General features: G+C 53.8%; 1 protein-coding gene across 4 annotated transcripts in view; it reads left to right on the top strand.

Annotated features, from left to right (window-relative positions):
• Positions 1 to 20395, top strand: part of SEMA7A (semaphorin 7A (JohnMiltonHagen blood group)) — a 49449-nt gene extending 29054 nt beyond the window's left edge. For 2 of the 4 annotated variants that reach the window (XM_048868086.2, XM_048868085.2), the window contains 13 exons: positions 530 to 663; positions 1583 to 1624; positions 2241 to 2336; positions 3051 to 3132; positions 4405 to 4515; positions 6019 to 6158; positions 6706 to 6887; positions 9166 to 9274; positions 10887 to 11085; positions 14219 to 14334; positions 16053 to 16204; positions 17606 to 17679; positions 19213 to 20395. In XM_048868086.2, coding sequence (XP_048724043.2) covers positions 530 to 663; positions 1583 to 1624; positions 2241 to 2336; positions 3051 to 3132; positions 4405 to 4515; positions 6019 to 6158; positions 6706 to 6887; positions 9166 to 9274; positions 10887 to 11085; positions 14219 to 14334; positions 16053 to 16204; positions 17606 to 17679; positions 19213 to 19574 — 1799 coding nt within the window. In that variant the 3' untranslated portion in view covers positions 19575 to 20395. Of the gene's footprint in view, positions 1 to 529; positions 664 to 1582; positions 1633 to 2240; positions 2337 to 3050; positions 3133 to 4404; positions 4516 to 6018; positions 6159 to 6705; positions 6888 to 9165; positions 9275 to 10886; positions 11086 to 14218; positions 14335 to 16052; positions 16205 to 17605; positions 17680 to 19212 lie in introns of those variants that run through there. The other 2 variants (XM_048868087.2, XM_048868088.2) reach the window with 2 other exon arrangements.
• Positions 20396 to 22052: the final 1657 nt, after the last annotated feature.

The raw sequence follows: 22052 nt of genomic DNA, 5'->3' as shown, positions 1-22052 counted from the left end.
TCCTTGACTTGGGGAAAGCCATTTATTTTTCTTCTTGTGGGCCAGATACTTGTCTTATCATGTCACATGAGTAGGGGCTGGTAAATGCTCAGGACAGTTGTGAGAAGCTGCTCCAATGTGCACAGTGTCTGCAGTTTCACTTGCTACGAGGAAGCTGACGAGAGCTTTCCAGCCTTGTGCTGGTGGACGAGTGAGGGTAAGAAGTGGTTCCACCCCCCCAGTGCAGCATGGCACAAGTGGATGTGCATCGGGCATTTGGGCCTCCTTCTGAAAGGCACCGAGTACCAGACTTGATGGTCCATCCGTCAGGTGTGGTGTTACTGATTACTGCACATGGTGACGGTCTCTTTGATCTGGGGGGTGTCTCCGCAGTTGGGTTTACCGTGTGGCAAAAGTAACTAGCTGAGAGGCGTAGATCAGTGTGTGTACTTCCTATTCCTCAGTGGGGCAAGGTGGCTGGTAATCAGACAACGACCCTGCTGGATTCATGGACACTCCTGCTGAGTCTCTTCTTTGCTGTGTTTTCTAGGGGAGAGACGCTTTCTGCTGGACAAGCATGAGACTCTCACAACTCTCTACCATGAGGAGGGGAATTCCTCTCTCTTGGTGGGAGCAGAGGGAAAGCTCTACTACTTCGACTTTGAGAGCTCCAGTAACCACGCGGTAAGGAGGCTTTATAGATGTGCATGGCTTAGCCTCCCAAGCTCACTGTGAAGTCATTCAGCCGCATTCTCCCCATTGCACAGCTAGGGAAACAGAGGCACAGGGCAGCTTAGTGACTTGCCCAGCCTCCTCCAGCAAGTCGGGGCAAAGCTGGGAAGAGAAGGCCAGTGTCTCAACAACCAGCCCCGTGTTTTAATCCCTCTGGATAACGACCCTGCACAATCTATCCAGGGAGCTGACCAGCCAGAGTTGGACCTCAGCATTAGTGATTCTGATGTCACATAGACTAGCCAGTGAGATCACTGATGATGGAGGCCAGTGTGGTTTGGGCTCTGAATTATACCATGGACTGGGCAGTGGAAGCATGGGTGATGTTGTCTCCATGCCCTTCCACTCCCCCCAGGCAACTTAACCCCTTAGGGATAAGGCACAGACACCACCCCTCTTGCTGTCATACAAATGGACAGTCTGGTTAACCCTCTGAAAACCCCAGTCCCTCTTAACACTCCCTCCTCCACCCAGCCACTGATGCCTACTCACTTCCCCCAGCAAGAGACCTGAGCCCTTCCTGACAGCCCTCTGACAGCATCCTGACCTGAACCCACTACTAGTTCCCCCAGCTGTGCCCTCTGCCCACCTGCGGCCCCTCTTCCACCTCCATTTATCCCAAACTCCCAGACATGGCCCTGAACCGGCCCAGCCTCCCAAGTGCTCCCAACCCGTAGCTTCCACATGGGAACCATCTGGAAAGTGCCGACTATCTGTGTTGACCCAGCCATGCAGCCACCCACATCTTCCTGGCCAGTTGAGCCCGTGGGTGGCGCATGGGTTCACCGAACTTTGCCGGCATTCATCATTCACTTCCAGACAGTTGTTCAGCAAGGGCAGGAACTAACCCACGCTTATTCCTTTTCTCTAGGAGGATTTCCCTGCACATGATACAGAAGCCTGCCAAAAACCAGTAAGTCTGTAAGTCTGGAGATCTCACCAGGTGGATTTAGCTCTCTGAGAAATATCAGGAGTTTTCCAGATAGTCCAGAGGAGCCCTCTGCTTTGTTAGCGCACCTTTTCCATTCAGCGGTAGGACTCCTAAGCCACCCAGCGTAAAAGGAACCTTGATGAGCACTTAGAGGGGTGGAGGATGTAGGCTTAAGTCAGGGGGAACATGAGTCAGAAGAATTGAGGGTCAGGGGTGGGGTGGGAAGTTCTGGCGGGACAGGGGCGAACAGGAGATATGGAGTCACCAAATTCCATTAATATGGGGAATGTATAATTAGGAGATTGAGTCAGTTCTGTGCTACGGGGTGGGGGTGGCTGAGAGTCCCACACTGGAGCTCTGGAGGGTGTTCCGATCCTGCAGTCCCCTCCCCAAGTAAAATTCTCTGGCCTGTGTTGTGCCAGGAGGACAGCCTAGATGATCACAATGGGGAACGGTCCCTCCTGGCTTTAATACCCAGAAAAATCCTGGTGTCTCCTCCAGCTTAGTGGTACTACCAGGGCTCCTAAGGTTGGGCCTGGAGCAGCTGGGATTCACTAAACTGTCTACCGTGGCTCATGCACCCCTTTTTCTTTTCCAGGAGGAGAAGAAGAACTACCTGACTTTCATTGGCAAGTACAACGACATGCTGTTGTTATGTGGGACAAATGCCTGCAAGCCCACCTGCTGGAACTTGGTAAGCCAGGGAGTTTGTCACCTGTAGGTGAGCAGGTCTAGAACCTGGATCACCTGATGCTTAGTCCAGTGTCTTCTCCATCGGACCTGTGGTTCTGTCCCCACTTACCTGCACTATGACCAGAGTAAATTGCTCTGCCTGTCTGTACCTCAGTTTCCCCATCTGTCAAATGCAGATGATGATGATCACACTCCCCTTCCTTTGCAAAGTGCTTTGAAGCCTATGTGGGGAAAGCCTATGTGGAAGCTGAGTTTAATAGTCCATGACCGAACCCACTCTCTGCTCCCGCCTGGGAAATCTGATCCGTGGCAGAGGACAGGAAGGATCACTTATCTCTAGTGAGTAACAGCAAAGGGGAATGCAGGAAAACACCAGCCAAGCCAATGCACTTGTCTGTAAATGTTCCTCCAGGTTAGCTTTGATGCCAGAGTTCTTCTTGGAACACTTGACCTGACCCCTCCCCCCACAGCCTTAACTCAGAGGAAACACCTTTCCTGAGCTTCCTGGTGCACCAACCCAATCTAGCTCTGCATGGGACCCCCTGCAGCCAAAGCACATGCCAGGCCCAAATACTGGGGGGCAGGTAATCTCCTCTTGCTCCAGAAGGGACTTGGAGCCAATGTTGATTGCATTACCCTGCTGGGAGAATACAACAAGGTGCCAGAACCCCTCCTACCAACAGTGACTCTTAATTGTTCCCTCTGCCCTCCCCAGGCCGATCGGAATAAAGTTGGAGAGGCCGCCCAGGGCTTGGCCCCTTTTGTGCCTAACCAGAACTCCCTGGTCCTTGTTGATGGTAAGTCCGAATGCTTGTGTCTGTTCTTCGGCCCGTAGCACCGCAGGGCCAGGGCCCCAGCTGGTGTAACACTGAAGTCAGTAGAGCCACGCTGATTTCCACCAGTTGGGCGGCTGGCCCAGAGTCTTTAGCTTTGCCTTGTTTATGTGCTCGTGCTCGTTGGGGAGGGGCTTTGGGGGAATGGTGCCGTCTCCATGCCATGTCATCGCTGGTCTGTAAATCGGCCTGGTGCTGGTCAGAGGACAGGCCTTAGATCTCCGTGCTGGGGAGAAGCTCAAGGTGGAATGAGCATGAAGTGGGCACTGCTCTCCAGCCAGGAACAGGGTGATGTCGTGGGCCCCCAGTGCAGGGTCAGTCCCATTAATTCTAGCATCAGAGCTGCTGAGGAAGCCTCAGGAGAGGGTGAGCCACCTCCGGGCTGGGCTAGAGCCTATCTCTGGAGCAGTGTGAGGAAGGAGCCTGGGACTGTCCTGCCAAAGCTGGCCAGAGTCCATGGTGATGGGTAGTAACCCTGCAAACCCTCCCCTATCACTCTTGCCCAGTGCCCAAGCTGCTGGGCAGTCTGGCATTGCCAACACCTCATCCACTTGCCCAAAGAAGGGAGGCTGGTGGGTTCTCTTGCCCTCTCGCAGGGGACCTGGCCCCATCCTCCTCACCCAGGCAGGCACACAGAGGCTCAGCCCTTGTGATGGGTTTCCAGGCGCCACATTTCGTTCTGCCTATCTTGGGGGCCCTTGGTTTTCTCCCATCCCCAACACTACCCCTTGCCACCGAGCCCTATGCCCAGGGGAGAAGGCAGTGGAGTGGGGAGTTCATCCCCATGCCCCGTCCAAGGCTGCTGTGAATGCCGTTCTCCCCTGAAACCCTCCGCTCTTCTTCTGCCCCGGGAAACCAGAGCTGCTTCCATGGCTCTGTTGAATAGCTAAGGGGTGATGCTGCTGATTCTGGCCCCCAGGGGACGAGTGCCTGTATCCAAAGCCAGCCCCCCACTCCCACCCCAACTGGCAGGGCTTGGCCCAGCCCAGAAGCCACGGCGTGAGTGGGCCTTGGAGAATGAGCTCTTTGCTAGACCAGGGCTGACACAGGCTAAGCTGGCATCACCATGACCCAGGCCAGGCCCGCTCAGCGGGTCTGAGGGGGCTCCGCCCTCCAGGGTCATCAGCCCAGCTCCTTTCACCTGTGCTAGATCCCTTGAGGGGAAAAATACTCCCTAGGCAAGTCCTGGCAGAACTAAAAACCAGTCGGCTGCAAACGATCCTTCCCATCTTGCAGGCAAAGACATCTATTCCACCATCGGCTTGCACCAGCACAATGGGAAAATACCCCGCTTCCGCCAGGTCCGAGGGACTGGGGAGCTCTACACCAGCGACACAGTGATGCAGAGTGAGTATGGCAGAGCGCCCATGAGGCTGGGGCTGCCTGCCAGGCTAATCCCAGCAGGAGGATGATCTTGGGACGTAAGGGTGTTTTCACCTTGTTCTCTTTCCACAAGCTGTCCTGCATCCTCAGCCCCCTGCTGTAGTCCTATCTGCTGCTCTGGGATTGCACAGAGTCAGTACGTGGCTTGGGGACAAGTCCTCCAGCGCAGCAGCAGCATGCCGGGGGTGGGAGTATGGCAGGCAAGGCAGTCTCCTTAGGTAGCCGTGGGGAGGCTGCCGTACACTGGAGCAGAGGAAATCAAAGCATTTACTGGCCTGCTCTTTGCAGCACTGAACAATAAGGCGTTCCTGGAGTGATAAACAACTTCCACCTGTTATTTGGCCCCAGCCATTGCTAGCAACTCCCAGGACCTCTGCTTTAGCTGCACTGGGGAAGTTGTCCCGGTAATGATGGGGACTAAATGCCAGTGCTGTGCAAAATGCTCTAGGTAGTGGCTGCAGAGGAACCGTTCCTCCAGCATGAGGTTGGGGGAAACCGAAGTAGCTGTGTAAAAAGAACTGGAAAAACGGACGTAGCGTCCCGTGTTTGAAGCCGGAAGGAAATGCAGCTGTTTAATTGGCCCGCCAGCTGCAATCACTGCCTGTTGGTGGCAACCGAGCAGAGCGCTTCAGTTGCCCATCTGGCCACAAATGGACACCTGGTGGAGCCCAAAGGCTGCTCCTCTTATCGCCGGGGCCTGGTAATGAATCCAAATCTGGAAAGCATCGTTCCTCCCTCCGCCCACCCCCCGGTGGATTGGCAGAGGGAAGAGTCAGGGGTTTCCACCTGGCTAGGGGATTTTATCCACCTCACAGATGAGGGCCAAAAATGGCAGCAGGTCAAGCGCAAACACGGAGCCTGCAGAAGCAAACAAAGCAGATGCTCCCAGGGCATCACGTAATCAGGCTGTTCCGTGCCGGGGGACACGAAGTAATGAGCCTCCGCGCTCCCCTCCAACTGACTTCATGGAGCCAGGGAGGTGTATTAATAGGGCTCTTGCATCGTTACCGGACTTCCCTGGTTAAACACAAACAACTGCAAAGCCCGCAGGGCCTCCTTTCCATGCCGTGGCATTTCCCCTACGCACTCAGTTGTCTCCATGAAACGGGTTTCCTTCCATGCACACCAGCCTGGGAACTCGACTGAGCTGGACTCCAAAGCCTTGACATTTCAAGGAAGCTGCAAAAGGCAAGATCCAGAGCCTTAAACCAGGGGTAAGCCACGGATGAGTGTGTCGGGATGGTCTCTCTTTGTGTCTGATCTATAGAGGATCTGAGTCGGTTTCAGTTCCTGGCTTTGTAGCATGGCTCTTCAGATGCAGAAGTTCACTTGATGGTTCAATGGTTCAGGAACCTAGAGGTTCAATCCCTGGTGGTTGTTGTCACAGGTGCCCTTCTATTAGGAGAGATTTTTAGGACATGTCTGCTTGTCTGTCCCATTCTCATGGCTCTTCCTCCTCCATTCCAGACCCGAAGTTTGTGAAAGCCACTGTCATCAAGCAAGATGAGCGCCATGATGACAAGATCTACTATTTCTTTCAAGAAGACAATCTGGACAAGAGTCCCGAGGCCCCGTTAAATGTCTCCAGAGTGGCCCAGCTGTGCAAGGTACAGAGCAGGCAGAGTGGGACAGGCCGGGCGGGTTAGAAAGCCAATGGCATTGCCTCCATGAGTTTCCCCTGCTTCTGGGAGCTGGTGCGGCCGCATGGTGAGGAGGTTGCTCTGGGCATTACAAAGCAGTGCTGGAGGTGGAGAGAGAACCCAGCTGCCGTAGGTCATTTTTTGCACCCCCTGATTTCTGACCTGCCTAGAAGTGAAGTGCTGGAAGGGAGCAAGCTGAAAGGATGGTTTAGTGGTCCAAGGTGCAAACCAGGGATCAGGATGTGGCTCTGCCACAGACTTCCTGCGTGACCTTGGGCAGGTCCCTCAGTCTCTCAGTGCCTTCGTTTTCCCCCTCTGCCCTACCCTACCGGGGTATTGTGAGGATAAACACGTTAAAGATAGTGAAGTGCTCACATGCTGCGGTGATGGGAGGCCATGTAAGTACGATAGATAGATAATGGAGAGCCATTCAAGGGGCTGGGAGTGTCCCAGAGATTCCCTCCTGCATCCCCCTCCTCTGGGATGGGCTCTGAGGCCCTGCTGTGTCTCCCAGGGTGACAAAGGGGGCACCAGCTCCCTCTCTGCTTCCAAGTGGACAACTTTTCTGAAGGCCACACTGGTCTGTGTCAACCCGGCCACCAAGGGCAACTTCGACTTGCTGCAAGATGTCTTCATTGTCCCGTCAGACAAGAACTGGAGGGAAACCAGAGTGTATGGACTCTTCTCCAACTCCTGGTGAGTATCTTGGCCCACACAGGCCACAGCCTCAGAGCCGAGGGTAGGGGTGTTCAAAGGCACCTCAGGAGCTGGCCGCTAGATAGCTGGTCCACTCACCCCAGCTCCCTCATAGCTGAGAGGGAAAGGCATGAAACTGAAAGCAAGTGCTCCTCTGCTACTGTTTGCCACCCGTGGCTTTGTTGCTCATGCCATCAGAGAAGACCGCTTGTGGGCCCAACCCTGGGAGGAGCTGAGCACCTTCATCCCCATCAAGGCCCCAGTCCCTTGCAGGACTGGGGCCCTGTGATGGGGTATACCAGGCATTCACTGCCCCCTGTTGGTGACCCCAACACCTTGGTGCACTCCACCTTCAGCAGGTGCCCTGCTGGGAGGGAAGAGCAGCAAGTTTGGACAGCTAGGGGCTGCCTAGAGAGGCCTCCCGTGATCAGCTGCAGGCAGAACCAGTGAGAGCTGGTCCACTGGTGCCTAGAAGGGGTGGGAGCAGGCAAAGGCCAATCAGGGCCCAGCAAGCCAGATAAAAAGGGCGGGCTGACTTTCCCCTACTAGGGCCAGTTCTTGGGGAAGCCAGGACGGTCTCCATGTCTTAACCTAACCCAAGTAACTTGGCCCACTCCAGGTCTTAATCTTGACAGTCTTCCCCTTCGCTCCCTGTAGTATTTATGTTACAGGCTATTTTGTTTTCTGTAATCCTGGGGTGAGCCCTCTCCGTGGGATGTCTAGCCCTTGGGTGTCTGCTGCTCCCTTCCATCCTGTCTGTTTCCCACCAGTCTTCGCTGTCTGTTTCTCTTGCTTTCTCCCAGTGTGAGTCAAGACTTTCAGGGGCCCATCTTCCCAGCGTTGCAGAGATGGGGAGGCCAAGTGTCAGCTCTGTGACAAACTATTAGCTCCAGGGACAACATGCTCCCATATGGCGCTTCCTCCAGCCATCCCTGCTCAGGGAAACTTGCTTTGCACTCTCCCCTTGCTGTTTCTCATTATGGTGCTTAATGCTGCTGATTTGAGACACCACTGAGAAATGCCCAGGACACTGAACTGAGAGAGAGAGAGAGAGAGAGAGTGATTGATTGAAGTATTATGGGGGTGGCCACAGGCTCTTCTCAGAGATCAGGGTCCCACTGGGCTAGGTGCTGAGCAAACACTTCTTAAAAAGCTAGTTTCTCTGTGAGGTCTCTCCCTGGCGATGCTCACGTTTGCATCTTCTGAAATTGGCGCCACTCTCCCAGTTTTTATGAGCACGCAAGGCAATTAAAGCCTTTATTTTCCCCGCCCGCTGGTCTGTCAGGAGATGCTGTTGTATTGACAGCAGTGTCATTGGACGCTGAGATAGCGGCATGCTGAGAAGATGCCAGTGGTGTGGCATTTGCTGCCACATCACAATGTGATCCTATTGTGTAACGGGGCCAGCTGCCACCCAAGTGCCCCTTCGGGCTAAGGGCCCTGCCCTTTTTTCCCCCTTCACCAGGGCTCCTTCAACAAACTCCACAGTGTCTTTCAGTCACAGCCCTTCCAAGGGTCTGGGTTTTTATTAAATTAACAGAGTTCTCAAACACAATCGTCCACCCAGGCTTAAGCTGGGCTCAGCCCCTCCTTCCTGAGGACATGTCCTGTCCTGGGGGGACCATTGCAGGAGACCACCTTTCCCTGCAGCTTCACTCTGCAGCTCTCCCCCTATAGGAGCCCCGACCTTCCTCCTCCTCCTCGATGCAAACTCACTTGCTTTGCTGCTGACTTCCCATGTGATCTTGGGCAAGTTGCTTAGTTTCTCTATGCCTCAGTTTCCCATCTGTACGATGGGGATAACAGCACTGCCCTGCCTCCCAGGGTGGTTGAGGATAAATCCATAAAACACTGTGAGGCTCCAGGAATAGTGCCATAGAAGTACCTAAGATAGACAATCTTTCCTTGGGGAATAGAGAGCCTTCAGCATCTCTCTACTAAGCACAGCCCTGGTGCCCTTGCTGTTAATTTCAGTGGGTCACGGTTTCAGGTTTAGGATGCTGGCATCTATTTCAAAATGACTCTGGTGTCCTGGCTAATATGGCCTCACCCATATGGCTACTATTCCACTGTCACATGGCTTGGACCTGCTGCTTCATCCCTCCATTCTCATTGGCTGAGACGTGTCTGGGATATAGTTAGAATTGTCCCTATCCATGGTTATGTAATAAACCTTCCCTCCCCCCCCCACCAGCTTGGGAGAAACAATGGCTAAGAATTTGAGCAGTAGCAGAATGGCGGCCAGGCCCTGATCCTCTGTTTGTTTTGTTGCTTGTAGGGGGTACTCTGCCGTTTGTGTCTACACCATCGGTGACATTGACACTGTGTTCCGGACATCGAAACTCAAAGGCTACACTAAGGACATGCCCCACATCCGTCCTGGACAGGTGAGTGACAGCTGGCCTTCTGGGTGGGTGGTCTGATGCTTAAAGCACCGGGAGGTGGAAGATCTGATTTGTATTCCCAGCTCTTCCTCTAACCTCCTGAGTGACCTTGGGCAAGTCCCCTCATCTCTCTGTACTGCTTCTGCTTCTCCCCCTGTAAAATGGGGGATACTGATTAGTTCTGGGGACCAGGAGTCCATGATGCTAGGTGCTGTACCAGGGGTGCTGGGAACAGGGAGGGCCAGGGGGCCATGCCCCCCCACTTTTAAAAGTAGGAGGGCTATGCACTCCCACTTCTAACGTAAGGGCGAGCAACAGGAGGAGGGGGCAGAGAGGAGTGAGCAGGAGTTGGGACCTCGTGGGGGGGATGGACAGTGAAGGGGCAGGGCCTCAGGGGGGCACTTGGGTACCTGTGGGGCCCCTCACACACTTTTAGGGCGCTTCTGCCAAGATGGTCCCTGCCCCAATGAGTTTACAATCTAAGTTCCTGGCCAGGTGACAGTGGCACATTTCAGTCCTTAATGTATATAATGGGACTCTGAGCTCCTCAGATGGGATGAGCTAGAGAAGGGGGAACTTATTGGGGGCTGATCCCTTGATGTCAATGCTGTTAGACAGTGGGGACCTTGAAGACACAAGGCAAGTGATTGATGAGAGGGAGAAGGGTTTCTGTGGCCCAGATCCTCAGAGGCACTTAAGTACCCAACTCCCATTTACCGTTGAGGATCTGGGCTTTAAACCTGTTTTCTGAGGGCAAAGCGTCACTCTGCCTTAGTGACTCAGATGAATTACCCATGTGGGGCCAAGGGCACAGGCTGGGTGATAACTGGGCCATCGGCTGAGAAGCACCAGTCTGCTGCCCAGCGCACAGGGAAGCTGCACCTGTCACTGCTGCAGAGGTTCCTTGTGCGTTGGGGCCAGATCTATAACAGGGCTGGATAAGACTATGACCACTGCATGAGAAGATAGGGGTGATGGGCTCTCTTGTGCCTCAGGCTGTGAGCGTGTCCCCATGTGGGTCGGGGGGGACATTGGGTGTGTGTGACACATCTCTGGAGCATTTGGGATTGCAGCTGCTGCAGAAACCACATTCCCTCTCCCCAACTAGCTAATGCCTCCCTGGTAGGAACCAGGGACGGCCTCTGAAATATGGGCTGCTTGTGCCTCTTGGAGACCAAGCTTCTAGCCCAGGGGGTGGCATGGTGGTTTAAGCCCCTTCTGCACCCTCCTGTGTCTGGGCTGTGCCAGGGGCCAAAATGGCACAAGTTAGGTAGCCCACCCTGAGCGGGCTGCGGTGCTGCCTAGAATTGCCTTAGCGCTTTGTGCTATGGCCCCACTTCCTCCAGAGCCTGCCTCCCAGGCATGCCCCCAGGACCAGGCATCGAGGGTGGCCTGTGGCTGCTTTACACCACAGCTGTGCTGGGGGAATTCTCCCTGGGGCTTTTCTGCTGACACAGCAGAGCAAAGGTGCCTGAGCACACCCCTGGTAGCTAGCTTCCTTGTCCCAGGGTTCCCTTGGGGAAATAGCAGGGGAGATGGCTCACCCATGTCTTTGTCTCCCTGTGGATCTGGATGGCCCTGATAATGTGGTGGTGTTTTTTTTCTCTTGGCTCAGTGCCCTTGGGGCAGAAATCATACCCCTCCCGAGACTTTCAAAATAGCTGACCTCCACCCGGCAGTGGAGGAAAAGGTGCAGCCTGTTGCCCCAAGGAATAGTCCCCTATTCCACAACAAGAATCGCTACCAGAAAATCGGGGTGCATCGCATCCAGGCAAGGGACGGACACACCTACAACGTCCTCTATTTGGTGACAGGTACGGACTGTTTTTCTCCACCTTTTACCCTCAGAACCCAGGCAGGGCAGCCCCTTCCGGAGCACTGGACTGGAACTAATCCATGGCCACCTAGGGACTCTGTGTTTGTCCCTATACTACACCCCATGGCCACTGGGAAATTTCCAATGACTGCAGGGATAGAACGCATAGCAGTCTGCTCCTAAAGCATTAAAGGAGAATCTCTATGAGCTGTTAGCAGTGTAGGGCTTATGACACACAGGTAAACAGTTCCAATTCCATCCTGTAGATGGAAGTGGTATGGGAGTACACACACACATATCCCTACCTCTAGCCAGTTCATTACTGCACACCCTGAGATAGAAGGCCCTGTGCTGGAAGCATCTGTATTTTTTAGTCTGTCGTGACTAAGTGCAGTGCCTTGGGTTTTACTTGTTGAAATGGGGCCCTTTACTAAATAGCAATCACGTGCCACATGTTCAGCGTGTGTAAATGGATGTAGCGCCGTTTGACTCCTTCCATCATTTGGCTTCAGTGGAACTAGACTCACTTTATATGACCTGAAGCTCTGGCCCCAGTGGAGGCTCGCTTAGTGCAGGCTGGAAAAGTGGGGTGTGCGTGAGAGTGAGTGACCTTTGAGAGCTGTGCCATATATTTAATACCCACTGCTCTGCGGCTCTGGTAGCTGTGACATTGCTTTGTGGTAGGTGCTGATTTGTCAAAGGGCAGCCAGGGCTGAGCCCCGGTGCCCCTCGACTTGGCAGTTCATAGCCCTGGCACCTCTTTCATTACAAATGAAGCACTGCAAATCCCCATGTTCGGTTCTGGGGAAGCTGGTATTGGCTAGCAGGCATATAACCTTCCTGCTTGTCTGGGGCTTTCAATACAGAGCTAGGGTTAGGCAGACAGGCTGAGGGTGACATAAGAACCTTTTCCCCAAGCAAAGGCCCAGAACCAAACACCCTCCCATCCCCCCCGCTTTGCACACTGGGGCTGTGCAAAACCAAACTCAGCACATGCCCTGAGCCTTTTCAATGGGTTTGGAAGCAGCGGGACCAAAATCCTTTGTTGGAGGCTCGTACTCCTGTGCAGGAAGGACTGGAGACCTCTCGAGGTCTGCTGCAAATCCACCAGGTTCAGCCAACAATGCAAACTTTCTGCTGAGGTGCAGCAGCTCAGAATACCCATCGTGTGTATGTGTGTGTGTGTGTGTGTCCAAGTGCTGACCTGCCTTCCCCCCACTGAGCCACTTCTGGGCTCCTGCCCTCTAGTTGCTGTCACAATCTGGTCTGCTTCCTCCCTGGGCAGGGCATGGCAGGGGGGAGAGGTGGGCCCTTCTCAGAAGCCAGCAGAGGTTCCCAGCATGGAGCAGGGAAGGTGCCCTGATCAGATCCACGTTGGCATACATGGCTGGATCTTTGCCCGCCACAGACCTGACTTTCTGACCTGGCCGACGCCCTGAGCTGAATGCAGAGAACAATGTCAGACTCCCAATTCCCTATTAGAGGGGTTTGCTGCAAACTGTTGTACTTGATAGATCAGCGCCCAGCATGGGAGGAAGGATGGTGCCTAGCTACTTTGGAAATCTGGGCCTTAGTCTCTCTGTGCCTTGGTTCCACAACTGTACAATGGGGATAATAGCAGAGCCCTGCCTCGTGCGGTGCAGTGAGGATAAATACCTAAAGGATTGTGAGGCGCTCAGATACTTGTGCAGCCCCCAATATCACAGTACCTAAGCTAGGTGAATAGATAGAATGGCCGTGTGATTCCGCCTCATCGTGCGCTCAGGACTGAGCTGTCCCCTCCCCATGCTTCTAGCATCATGGCCTCTCCTGAGCCCTCTGCAGCAACACCCGCTCTTTCTAGTCTCAATGCTCAAGGTTTTCTTTAAAGCCCCAGCTCCTGGAGTCAGGTGATCGTTGTTTTAAAAAGAAAAGCTGAAATTTGCATGTAAAGTTTCTAGCCCTCCTGGTTGCAGAGAAGAGCTCGAAAGTGGGACCCAGCAGTAGGAGGCCCATTGAAGAACCCACAGTTTTGTCTGTTTATTTTCAGGGCTCCCCTGATGCCTAATTTTATTTTATTTTATTTTTTTAAATGGCGGTGTTGGCAATGGTCTTGTGCTCTCCTCCCCACCCCCAACCCCTCTATCCCTGCCTAGGAGCATCCATGGGCTTGGGGATGAGGACAAGAGACAGAACCAGGGCCGGAAGATCATTAGCTTTGGAGGTGGTGCTCCCTTCACAGAACCCCCCCCCGCACTCCCTAGTGGCACAGCGACCCCATAGATCCTGGGATTCCTCCCTCTGGCAACAGAGCCCTCCCAGGCGGGCTGGTTGCTGGCAACGTTTGGGAGCGCTGCCCGGCCCCACTGTGCCCTGGGATGGCCCAGTGCACCACTGTCAGTTTCAGTGGGCTGTACTCTCCAGGGTCAACCAGGTGCTGTAGGGGCAGGATCAGAGGGCGTGCAACCCTCTGGCCACCTGTGACATAGGACAAGGAGGTCTGCATCCAAACAGAACAGGACAGGAGAATATGTACTCCTCCTTTTCCCCCAACCTGATGTGATTCATGAGCAGGAGGAAGAGAGGCCAGACTTGTGGTCTAGTCAAATGCCCCAAGATGGGGAAAGATCTGGGTTGAGTTTATTTTCCCTTCTGTGGTGTTAAAGGGACAGTCACACCTTCCTGCTCTTCGCAGCAGGGCCTCCTCTCCCAGTCTGTGAGAGGTGGCAATAGGGAACCAGCTCTTGGGGGCTGCAGGGTATGGAGCTGAGAGCACTCGGTGACAGGCCCAGCCTTTGTTGGCCATTTCCCATGGTGCTTATTGCTCTGCCGAGCCCTTTCCAAAAAGGCCCCCATTGTTTTGCCATCCGTAGCAGCAGCGGTCAGGGCCCTGGAATCAGCCCCTTGCTGGAAGCTTCAATGGGCTGCTGGTTCCTGTGACTAATTCATGCCAAGTTTTGCAAAGAGGGCATTGTCTTCCCATGCAGCTTGAGACGCTGCAGAAAAGGCAGGTTCTGCTTTTAGACCTAGGGCTGTTGATCTTGACCCTGCTTTTTCTCTCCCCTGTTCTCTGCATAGCCCTGGCACCATCCTCCTGTGCTTCCAACTCTCCCTGCTTTGTGGGCTGACCTTTGCTCTCCTATCTCTTGCAGACAAAGGGTATATCCACAAAATAGTGGAGATGCCGCACGGCGTCCTGAACATCCTGGAGATCCAGCCCTTTCAACAGCCAGCTCCCATCCTGGCCATGACCCTGGATCATAGAAGGGTGAGTTCCTTCCTCCGTCGCTCTGCGTGGCCTCATCCCACCTGCAGTGACACAAGCAGCAGAATCTGGGCACCAGACTTAGAAACAGTCTGCTTTTCCTATCAGGGCTCAGGATGTCTGTATGTTGGAGCTGCCTCCAGCTTCCCATAGGATTGAAGGACATTTCTCTAAGTCAGGGGTTCTCAAACTTTTTTTTGCTGGGACACCCCCTCCCCCCTCCAAAAAAAAGTGACGAGGCACTCCCATACCATGCCACCATTCCTTCTATGCTGCTGCTGGTGGGGGCTCTGCCTTCAGAGCTGGGTGCTTGGCCAGCAGCCACCGCTCTCTGGCCGCCCAGCTCCAAAGGCAGTGCAGAAGTAAGAGTGGCACTACTGTGACCCCCTTTTGGGTCGAGACCCCCATTTGAGAAACGCTGCCCCAAGTCCTACCTAGAGTCCTGATGCCACCTGCTAATTGTGGGCAAATCACTCACACTACCAAGGGTCAGGTGCTAGCCGTAAAGGAAGGGAGAGAGACTCTTTAAAATACCTGATCTCCAGATGTAACGTTCCCTGGAATTGCTCCTCGTTGGGCAAAGACTGCCTCCCAGTGTCACAGAGTCCCCGGGCGATGCTCTGGAACTGCTCCCTACGAAGTCCGTCAGGACTCTGGGGAAGTCTCCTTTCTGTGAGCAGACTGTCTGCAGGGCAAAAAGCTCACACGGCTTCCCCCTTCCTGACCTCGGAGCATTCAGCATCCTGTGCCCCTCCGTGTGCTTCTCACAGCCAATCTGCCCAGGCGGGGTCTTGGGGAAGCTAGAGGGTCCTGCATGCACCCCAACTTCGCAGTCAGATGTGACTCTCAGCCAGCCAGTAAAACAGAAGGTTTATTAGACGACAGGAACATGGTCTAAAACAGAGCTTGTAGGTGCAGAGAACAGGACCCCTCAGCTGTGTCCATTTTTGGGGGGACAGTGAGCCAGACAACCACGTCTGCACTTCACTCCATGTCCCCAGCCAGCCCCAAACTGAAACTCTCTCCAGCCCCTCCTCCTCTGGGCTTTGTCCCTTTCCCGGGCCAGGAGGTCACCTGATTCCTTTGTTCTCCAACCCTTTAGCTCTCACCTTTCAGGGGGGAAGGGCCAGGCCATCAGTTGCCAGGAACAGGGTGTCGGCCATTCTCTGTGTCCAGACCCCTGCACACACCTGCCTTCTAGGGCTCTGCAATGATCATACACCCTTATCCCACCACCTAGATACTTAAGAACTGCATAGGGGAAACTGAGGCACCCCCACAATATTCAGAGGAAACATTAAGAACAGTCCTGCTTCGTCACACCCAGACACCAGATCAAGCCCCTGAGCACTGGGGATCCCAAGCCACTTTCTGGAAGAACAGGGATGTTAATCCCAGGGCCCAGTTTCCAAATCCCAACCTGGGTAACTTCAATTTCAGCTTCCTCTTGCAGTTCTGGTGGGATGCTACATTCTTCTTCACTTTCCTGGTTGTTGTGTAGCATCGCCATACTGTCTGCTGTTACACAGCTGCGGCGTTCCACCCCAGAGATGGCTGCATTGCAATGGTAGTGATCCTTGGTTATGTACGTATTAGCCCACCGAGAGCGTTGGGAGCCCTTGGAATGAAGAGCACTCTGTAAATAGAGGGGGTTCGGGAAAGGCGCCTGGTGTGAGGAACTGCTGCCGGAGTGATAGCTCTGCTTTGTTTTCCCCGTGCAGGCAAAGCTCTATGTGAGCTCGCCGAGCGAGGTGGTCCAGTTGCCCATGGACATGTGCGAGGTATATCACAGGAGCTGCGAGAGCTGCGTCATGGCAAAGGATCCCTACTGCGGCTGGGCAGATGGGAAATGCGTCTCCGTTAAAGCTAACCTGTACGTCTCCCTTTGATGCTCCCTGTTTTATTGCTTGTTCCTGGTGTCAGTGCGGGCGACAATAAACACCCCCCGACCCTTAACACCCACTTGCTTTCCCCGTCACAGGCGTAAAGCCTATCCAGATGGCAATCGCCTGGTGGGACTGCCGCTCAAGCTGCCGACCTCGAGTTACAATCTAGCTAGCTTGGGTCCCAGAACAGCAAAGCTGCAGCAGTGCAAGCTTGAGCACTGGCTTGCCCCACGAGGAGCTCCCCAGGGTACTGGGTGGGTTTGGCAGCCTGGGTGGGTTTGGACAGGGGAAGCTCACCCTGCTGCAGCTTCACTGCTCCAGGATTAACGCTAGCTCGGGTTTCCATGTGACTGCAGCATGGAAGCTGACCTAACTATGCTAGCTTTCCTCTGGAAAGCTCTGTATCCATTGGCCACTATCCTGGCTCATCCTGAGCCTAGATGGAGCTTTCACGCCCTGCTTTAAATGCACCCACTTCTGGGGTGGAACGTGGCAGTGCCCAGCAATGAGAAGGGGATGATACCTACCCACCTCTGCGTAGCCTGTGAGACCCTTATTCACATGTGGCCAGATTGTCCGCGGGCATGAAACAATATAGCGATATCCGAGTTAATGGAGCTGCACCAATTGACCCCAGCTCATGCTCTGGCCCATTGCTCCACAAGCAGTTGAGGTCCTTGTGTACATGGAGAACACTTACCTGCCTAGGTGTTACTGGGTATAGTTTCTCCCATGGAAGAGTGCGAGGGGAGGGGAGGGGAGAAGTATCATAGCCTGAGCTGTTGAGATCTACCCATGCAAACAGCACTAAGTATTACTAATGGCTTTACCCAGGCAGGCACCTGGCTCTCAAACATGGTTATAACTTGCTTTACCTGTCCTCCCAGACAAGAAGGTGATTTGATCACAGTCCTGGGTACACAGAGGGGTCAGCGTGGCCAAGCAGCCACAGCACTGGACTGGGACTCTGGAAACAAGGGTTCTAGTCCTGGCTATGCCTCTGGCCTGTGGGGTGACCTAGAGCAAGTCACTTCCCCCCTCTACCTCAGTTTCCCCATCTGCAAAATGAGGATAATGGTCCTGATCTCTGCTGATAAAGCATTTTGAGTTATACTGATCAAATGTGCTAGATAAGAGCCAGGGATTACTGTTGTTTTTGTAATGTAGACAGGCCCTAAAAGACTAGTGTAGAGTGAATGTGTGTGGAGGAGATCATTGGGCATGGTACAACGTCTCTCTCTCTCCCTTCACCCAGTCACAGAAAGGAGGAGGGCCAACTCTGATCCCTAGGAGATAAATCTTCAAAGGCCAGGAAAGAAATCCAATATAAACAACTAGGTGACTTTTGTTTCTCTGTTAATAGTTGTTCCCACTTCCCTTCTATTCAGGACAATGCTACAGAACTTGACCTTGGAGTCCTCACCGGAAATATGTCCCCATTCCAGCTTCAAACAGCAGGAAGGTATTTATAATCAGCACTGCTCTTTGATTTCTAGAGCCACTTGTTCTTGGGAAAAGTTGGGCGGGTAGGGCATGGGTAAGGTAGGTAATTAATGTCTTAGGAAGAGGTTTTCTAATACACCCTTTTACCTTCCTTGGGAAGATTGTACCTTGTAGGATCTGCCTTCACTGCAGAGTTGACTCGGGCTCTTTCCTGGGTGTTGCCCCAACCCCCCTTCCATCCACATGCAAAACCCTCTCTCCGGATTTAGCAGTGCTTTGCACCCAGGCTAGCCGGCTCAGCAGGGGGTGCAGGCTAGCGCTTGGGTGCTGCTTTCGCTGGCACTGGTAACCTGCCCACTTTGCAGCAAGGATGCACCTGCGATTTGGTAGTCCTTCATTGCCTTCCCCAAATCCACCTTGTGCCCAGCAGGACAGACTCCCACAACTCCCTGGGAAGAATCATAGAGTGGCTTAGCTCACTGCAATGCTAGGAATCATGGAATGGGCCCCCAGAAGTCCTAGCAACCCATGGGGGAGCACAGCACCAGTGAGGACACATTAACATGGGCAAGGCTTTGCAGTGGCTGCTCGCTCCTGGCATTAGCTTAACCCAGGAGTACTGATCTCCCGGCTAACACTGGAGAGAAGACAGACCCTTAGTGGCCAAGAGTAAGCACTGTTCTGCATAAACTGCTCTCCCCTCTGTGGGAAGGGGGACTGAAGCTACTAAGCAGCTAGTACCTGCAGTCAGGTGAGAAGGACTGAATCTCTCACCCCTGTTATGTGCAGGGTTGTGTTAATACCTGTTTGTAGTTAAATAAGGTGATGGATTCACAGCCCCTAGCATTTCATGGCACGTAGCACAGTGCCAACTGAGGCCACTCAACTTCCTCAGGACTAGAGCTCAGCTCCTTCTGTTCTGAAAGCATGGGCCCCTGCCACTTGAACTAGAGAATTGCTATTAGCAGTATAGAGTCTATGACACGCAGTGGCGCAGTTCTGATCCACTGCAGCCCAGGACAATGGGACACAGCCAAACTAACCACTGTAAAATACCTGAAGTCAAAGGAAGCAGGAGTCAGACTACCCTGTGTGCAGCCCCCACGATCTGTAGTAACCCTTCACCCTGCTGTTCTCAGCAACGGTTCCTCACAACTGCTGTAAACCCAGGTTCCGCATTCCTTTCCTGTATGCATGCCTCTTGCTCCGCTGATAGCAATGGGAGCTCTGCAGGCACTCAGCTGGCCCTGACTTATTTCAGGGAGCTGCTGGGGTTGAACAAAGATTTTCTCCTTTAAAATCTGCCCGGGTGTGGTCTGAGGCCTTTTAAAGAGGCAGGAGGGAACCTCCAAACACTGGCCTTGTAAAGCCCATTGAAGTCAATGGAAATGTTCCCCTTTGATCAGGCTTGTGTATTCACGTTGGGTGGACATGCAGAATAGGTGGGTTGAGGCCTTCTCCTCCCCGCCTCCCGTGAGTAAGGAGGAAGCAGGTCCATTTCATGCTTTACCATGTTTTGGGGACAACCATCTCGTTTCCTCGCTCTTGCCAGCAGATAGCCTGGAGAGCTACCGGAATGTCACTGTGGCGCTCTTCTCCCGCTATTTCCTGTACTGCCCCACCGAATCCCATGCCGCCACCTACAAGTGGCATCACAATGGCAGCTGCATCCAGAACTGCTCCACCCACTGGCCCTGCTTCCACTTCATCGAGAACGTGACCCACGACCGCTACGGGCGCTACACCTGCATCTCAGAGGAGAACGGTTTCTCCCAAACCCTCGTGAGGGAATGGCTGCTGAAGCAACCTAAGCCCTCCCAGACTTTGAGGTGGAAGAGCCAGGCTGCGGCCACCTCCCCTTCCTTCTGGCTGGGCTTCCTGCAGATGATGGCTCTTGCCCTGCTGTTCCAGTGAAGGGGTGGGGTGGTGTCCATGCCCATGGGCCAGGACTCACCATCTGAGCTACTGTTGATACTCTTCACCTTCTTACCAGCACCTCAGAAAGGAAGGGATAGCCCCATCCCAATGGCTGCTCTCTGGACATTCATCTTTGTGCATCTCGGCCCCCTCTTAGCTTCGTAAGTGGCATCCCTTCCACTCCAAGCAGATGGATTCCATCCCCCACATGTCCATACCCATCGATTCCATCATGGCAGCTTCATGCCGGAAGGTGTTTTAGGGACACTGAATGGAGGGGATGAAACCAGCCCAGATCCCTCTCCTGATTCCATGCAGCACAGGAGCTGAGGCTACCAAAGAGAGGGGGCAGGACTGGACTGAAGCTAATGCCACCAAAGAGAGTAACGCAGGGGGCTGATCTGACTGTGTCTAGCGCATAGGCGTCGACTCTGTGGGTGCTCCAGTGCTCCGGGGAAGGATCCTGCCTTGGTGTTTCTCCGCTGAAAGGGAAAGGCAGAGCAATTGTTGTAGACAGCAGCAGCCTGTGGGGCAGGGAGAGCCCAGCTAAGCAGGGACAAGAGTCAGTCCGGCTGCGTCGGAGGAGATGAGTCAGGAGAGGCACATGGATACAGAGGATGAGCTGCATTAATTCATGCAGTTGTCCTGGGTTCCTGCAGACTCTGGGCATGTGGTGAGGATCAAGGCTGGGGGGGATCCGCTGGAACTGCATGCACCCACAGCCAAGCTCCCCCCACCCTCTGCCCCTCCTCCTCCTCCTCCAGGGGAGAGGCAGGGCCGGGGCGGGGATTTGGGGAAGGAGTTGGAGTATTGGCAGGGAGGGGGTGGAGTTGGGGTGGGGACTTTGGGGAAGGGGTGGGCAGGGGTGGGGACTTATGGAAGGGGTGGAGTGGGGGTGAGGCCAAGGGCAGTGTTGGGGTCGAGCACCCACAGGGAAGAGAGGAAGTTGGTGCCTACGGTCTAGCGAGGGAGGGATGTGCACACAAGGGAACCTAGGCTCAGGGGAGAGGAAGGGGGCAAAACAAAGGAAAGTGGAGTCGTGGTTTGGGACAGAAGATGTGTAGGAGGTGACGTTGGCAGGGAATGGAGGGGGCTGTCAGGCAACAGGGGTGGAAGAGATGGAAAGATCATTTTAATAAGTGTTCTGCACTAGAAGAGGAGGGGGCTGCAGATTGGTCAGCAGGGGGTCGGGGAAGGATCCTGCCTTGGTGTTTCTCCGCTGAAAGGGAAAGGCAGAGCAATTGCTGTAGACAGCAGCAGCCTGTGGGGCAGGGAGAGCCCAGCTAAGCAGGGACAAGAGTCAGTCCGGCTGCGCCAGAGGAGATTAGTCAGGAGAGGCACAGGGATACAGAGGATGAGCTGCATTAATTCATGCAGTTGTCCTGGGTTCCTGCAGACTCTGGGCATGTGGTGAGGATCAAGGCTGGGGGGGTTCCGCTGGAACTGCCCATCTTGACGGCTTGTTGGTCTTGTCTAATGTTCTTGTTGCTACGTTTTTGGAAACCATTATCTATTCCACTCCCAGCCTGCCCAGTCAGAGTCCAGGCAAGTCTCCCGGCTTGCCTCCGAGAGATTCCTCTCTAAGCATATGGCTACAGACACCTGACAGTAGATACCTGCCGTTGACCCGTGCCAGCTGACTCCGGCTTGCAGGGCTCGGGCTAAGGGGCTGTTTAATTGTGTAGACCTTGAGATCTTGGGCCGTTCCCCTTCACAGGATCCTAGAGCCCAGGCTCCAGCCCGAGCCCAAATATCTACACCACCATTACCCTAAAGCACTGTGCAACTCCAGGGCCCTGGAGTATTGCTCACCAGAAAAGGAGGGGAGCTCTTGGGAGGGGTCAGAGAGGCCTGGTAGAAATGCATTTCAGTTTTGTGTGTGTGTAAATACCTTTGAGAGTGAGAGCAGATCATTGTGTGTGTGTGTAAATCCAATAGCTGAGCACCTCTGTGTGGGTTTGTTAGTGGATCATCAGGGTATATAAGGAGCTAGTCACCTGGATATTACAATCATTTGTGATCGATCCGAGCGTGAATGGGTGTGCCTGCAATAGAACTGGAGCTAGGCCTGAGTCCTGTGAAGTTCTGGATCTGCACGTCTCTCAAGGTCAGGGGACAGGTCGCTCTGGCGTCTCGTTGAGCCAGCACAGTGACAGGAGCTAGCCACGAAGTAGCAAGCTGTCTCTGAACAGCCCCAGAGTAAGAAATAGCCTCAGATTCGGGGGTTGTTTTGTACCCATCTCTATTCAGAGATTTGGGTCCAAAAATAATACTTAATTTTTTTATACCTTAAATTGACTTCTACTTGCTTAACCTTTTTATATTGAGTTTATACACTAGAGAAAAGGAATCCGGAACCGGCACTAGTGGCCCTGCCTGTAGACAGATTAGACAGCAATACCCACACGTAGCACTCATGAGCCTGAGCTGGCTGTAAGCAGGGCTGTGTGCAAAGGAGAAAGATGTGCAAGAGGT

The sequence above is a fragment of the Caretta caretta genome, chromosome 10 (genome assembly GCF_965140235.1).
Source record: "Caretta caretta isolate rCarCar2 chromosome 10, rCarCar1.hap1, whole genome shotgun sequence".
Classification (NCBI taxonomy): domain Eukaryota; kingdom Metazoa; phylum Chordata; order Testudines; family Cheloniidae; genus Caretta; species Caretta caretta.
Note: the sequence above shows the minus strand (reverse complement) of the source record. Positions and strands in the feature narration are given on the sequence as shown.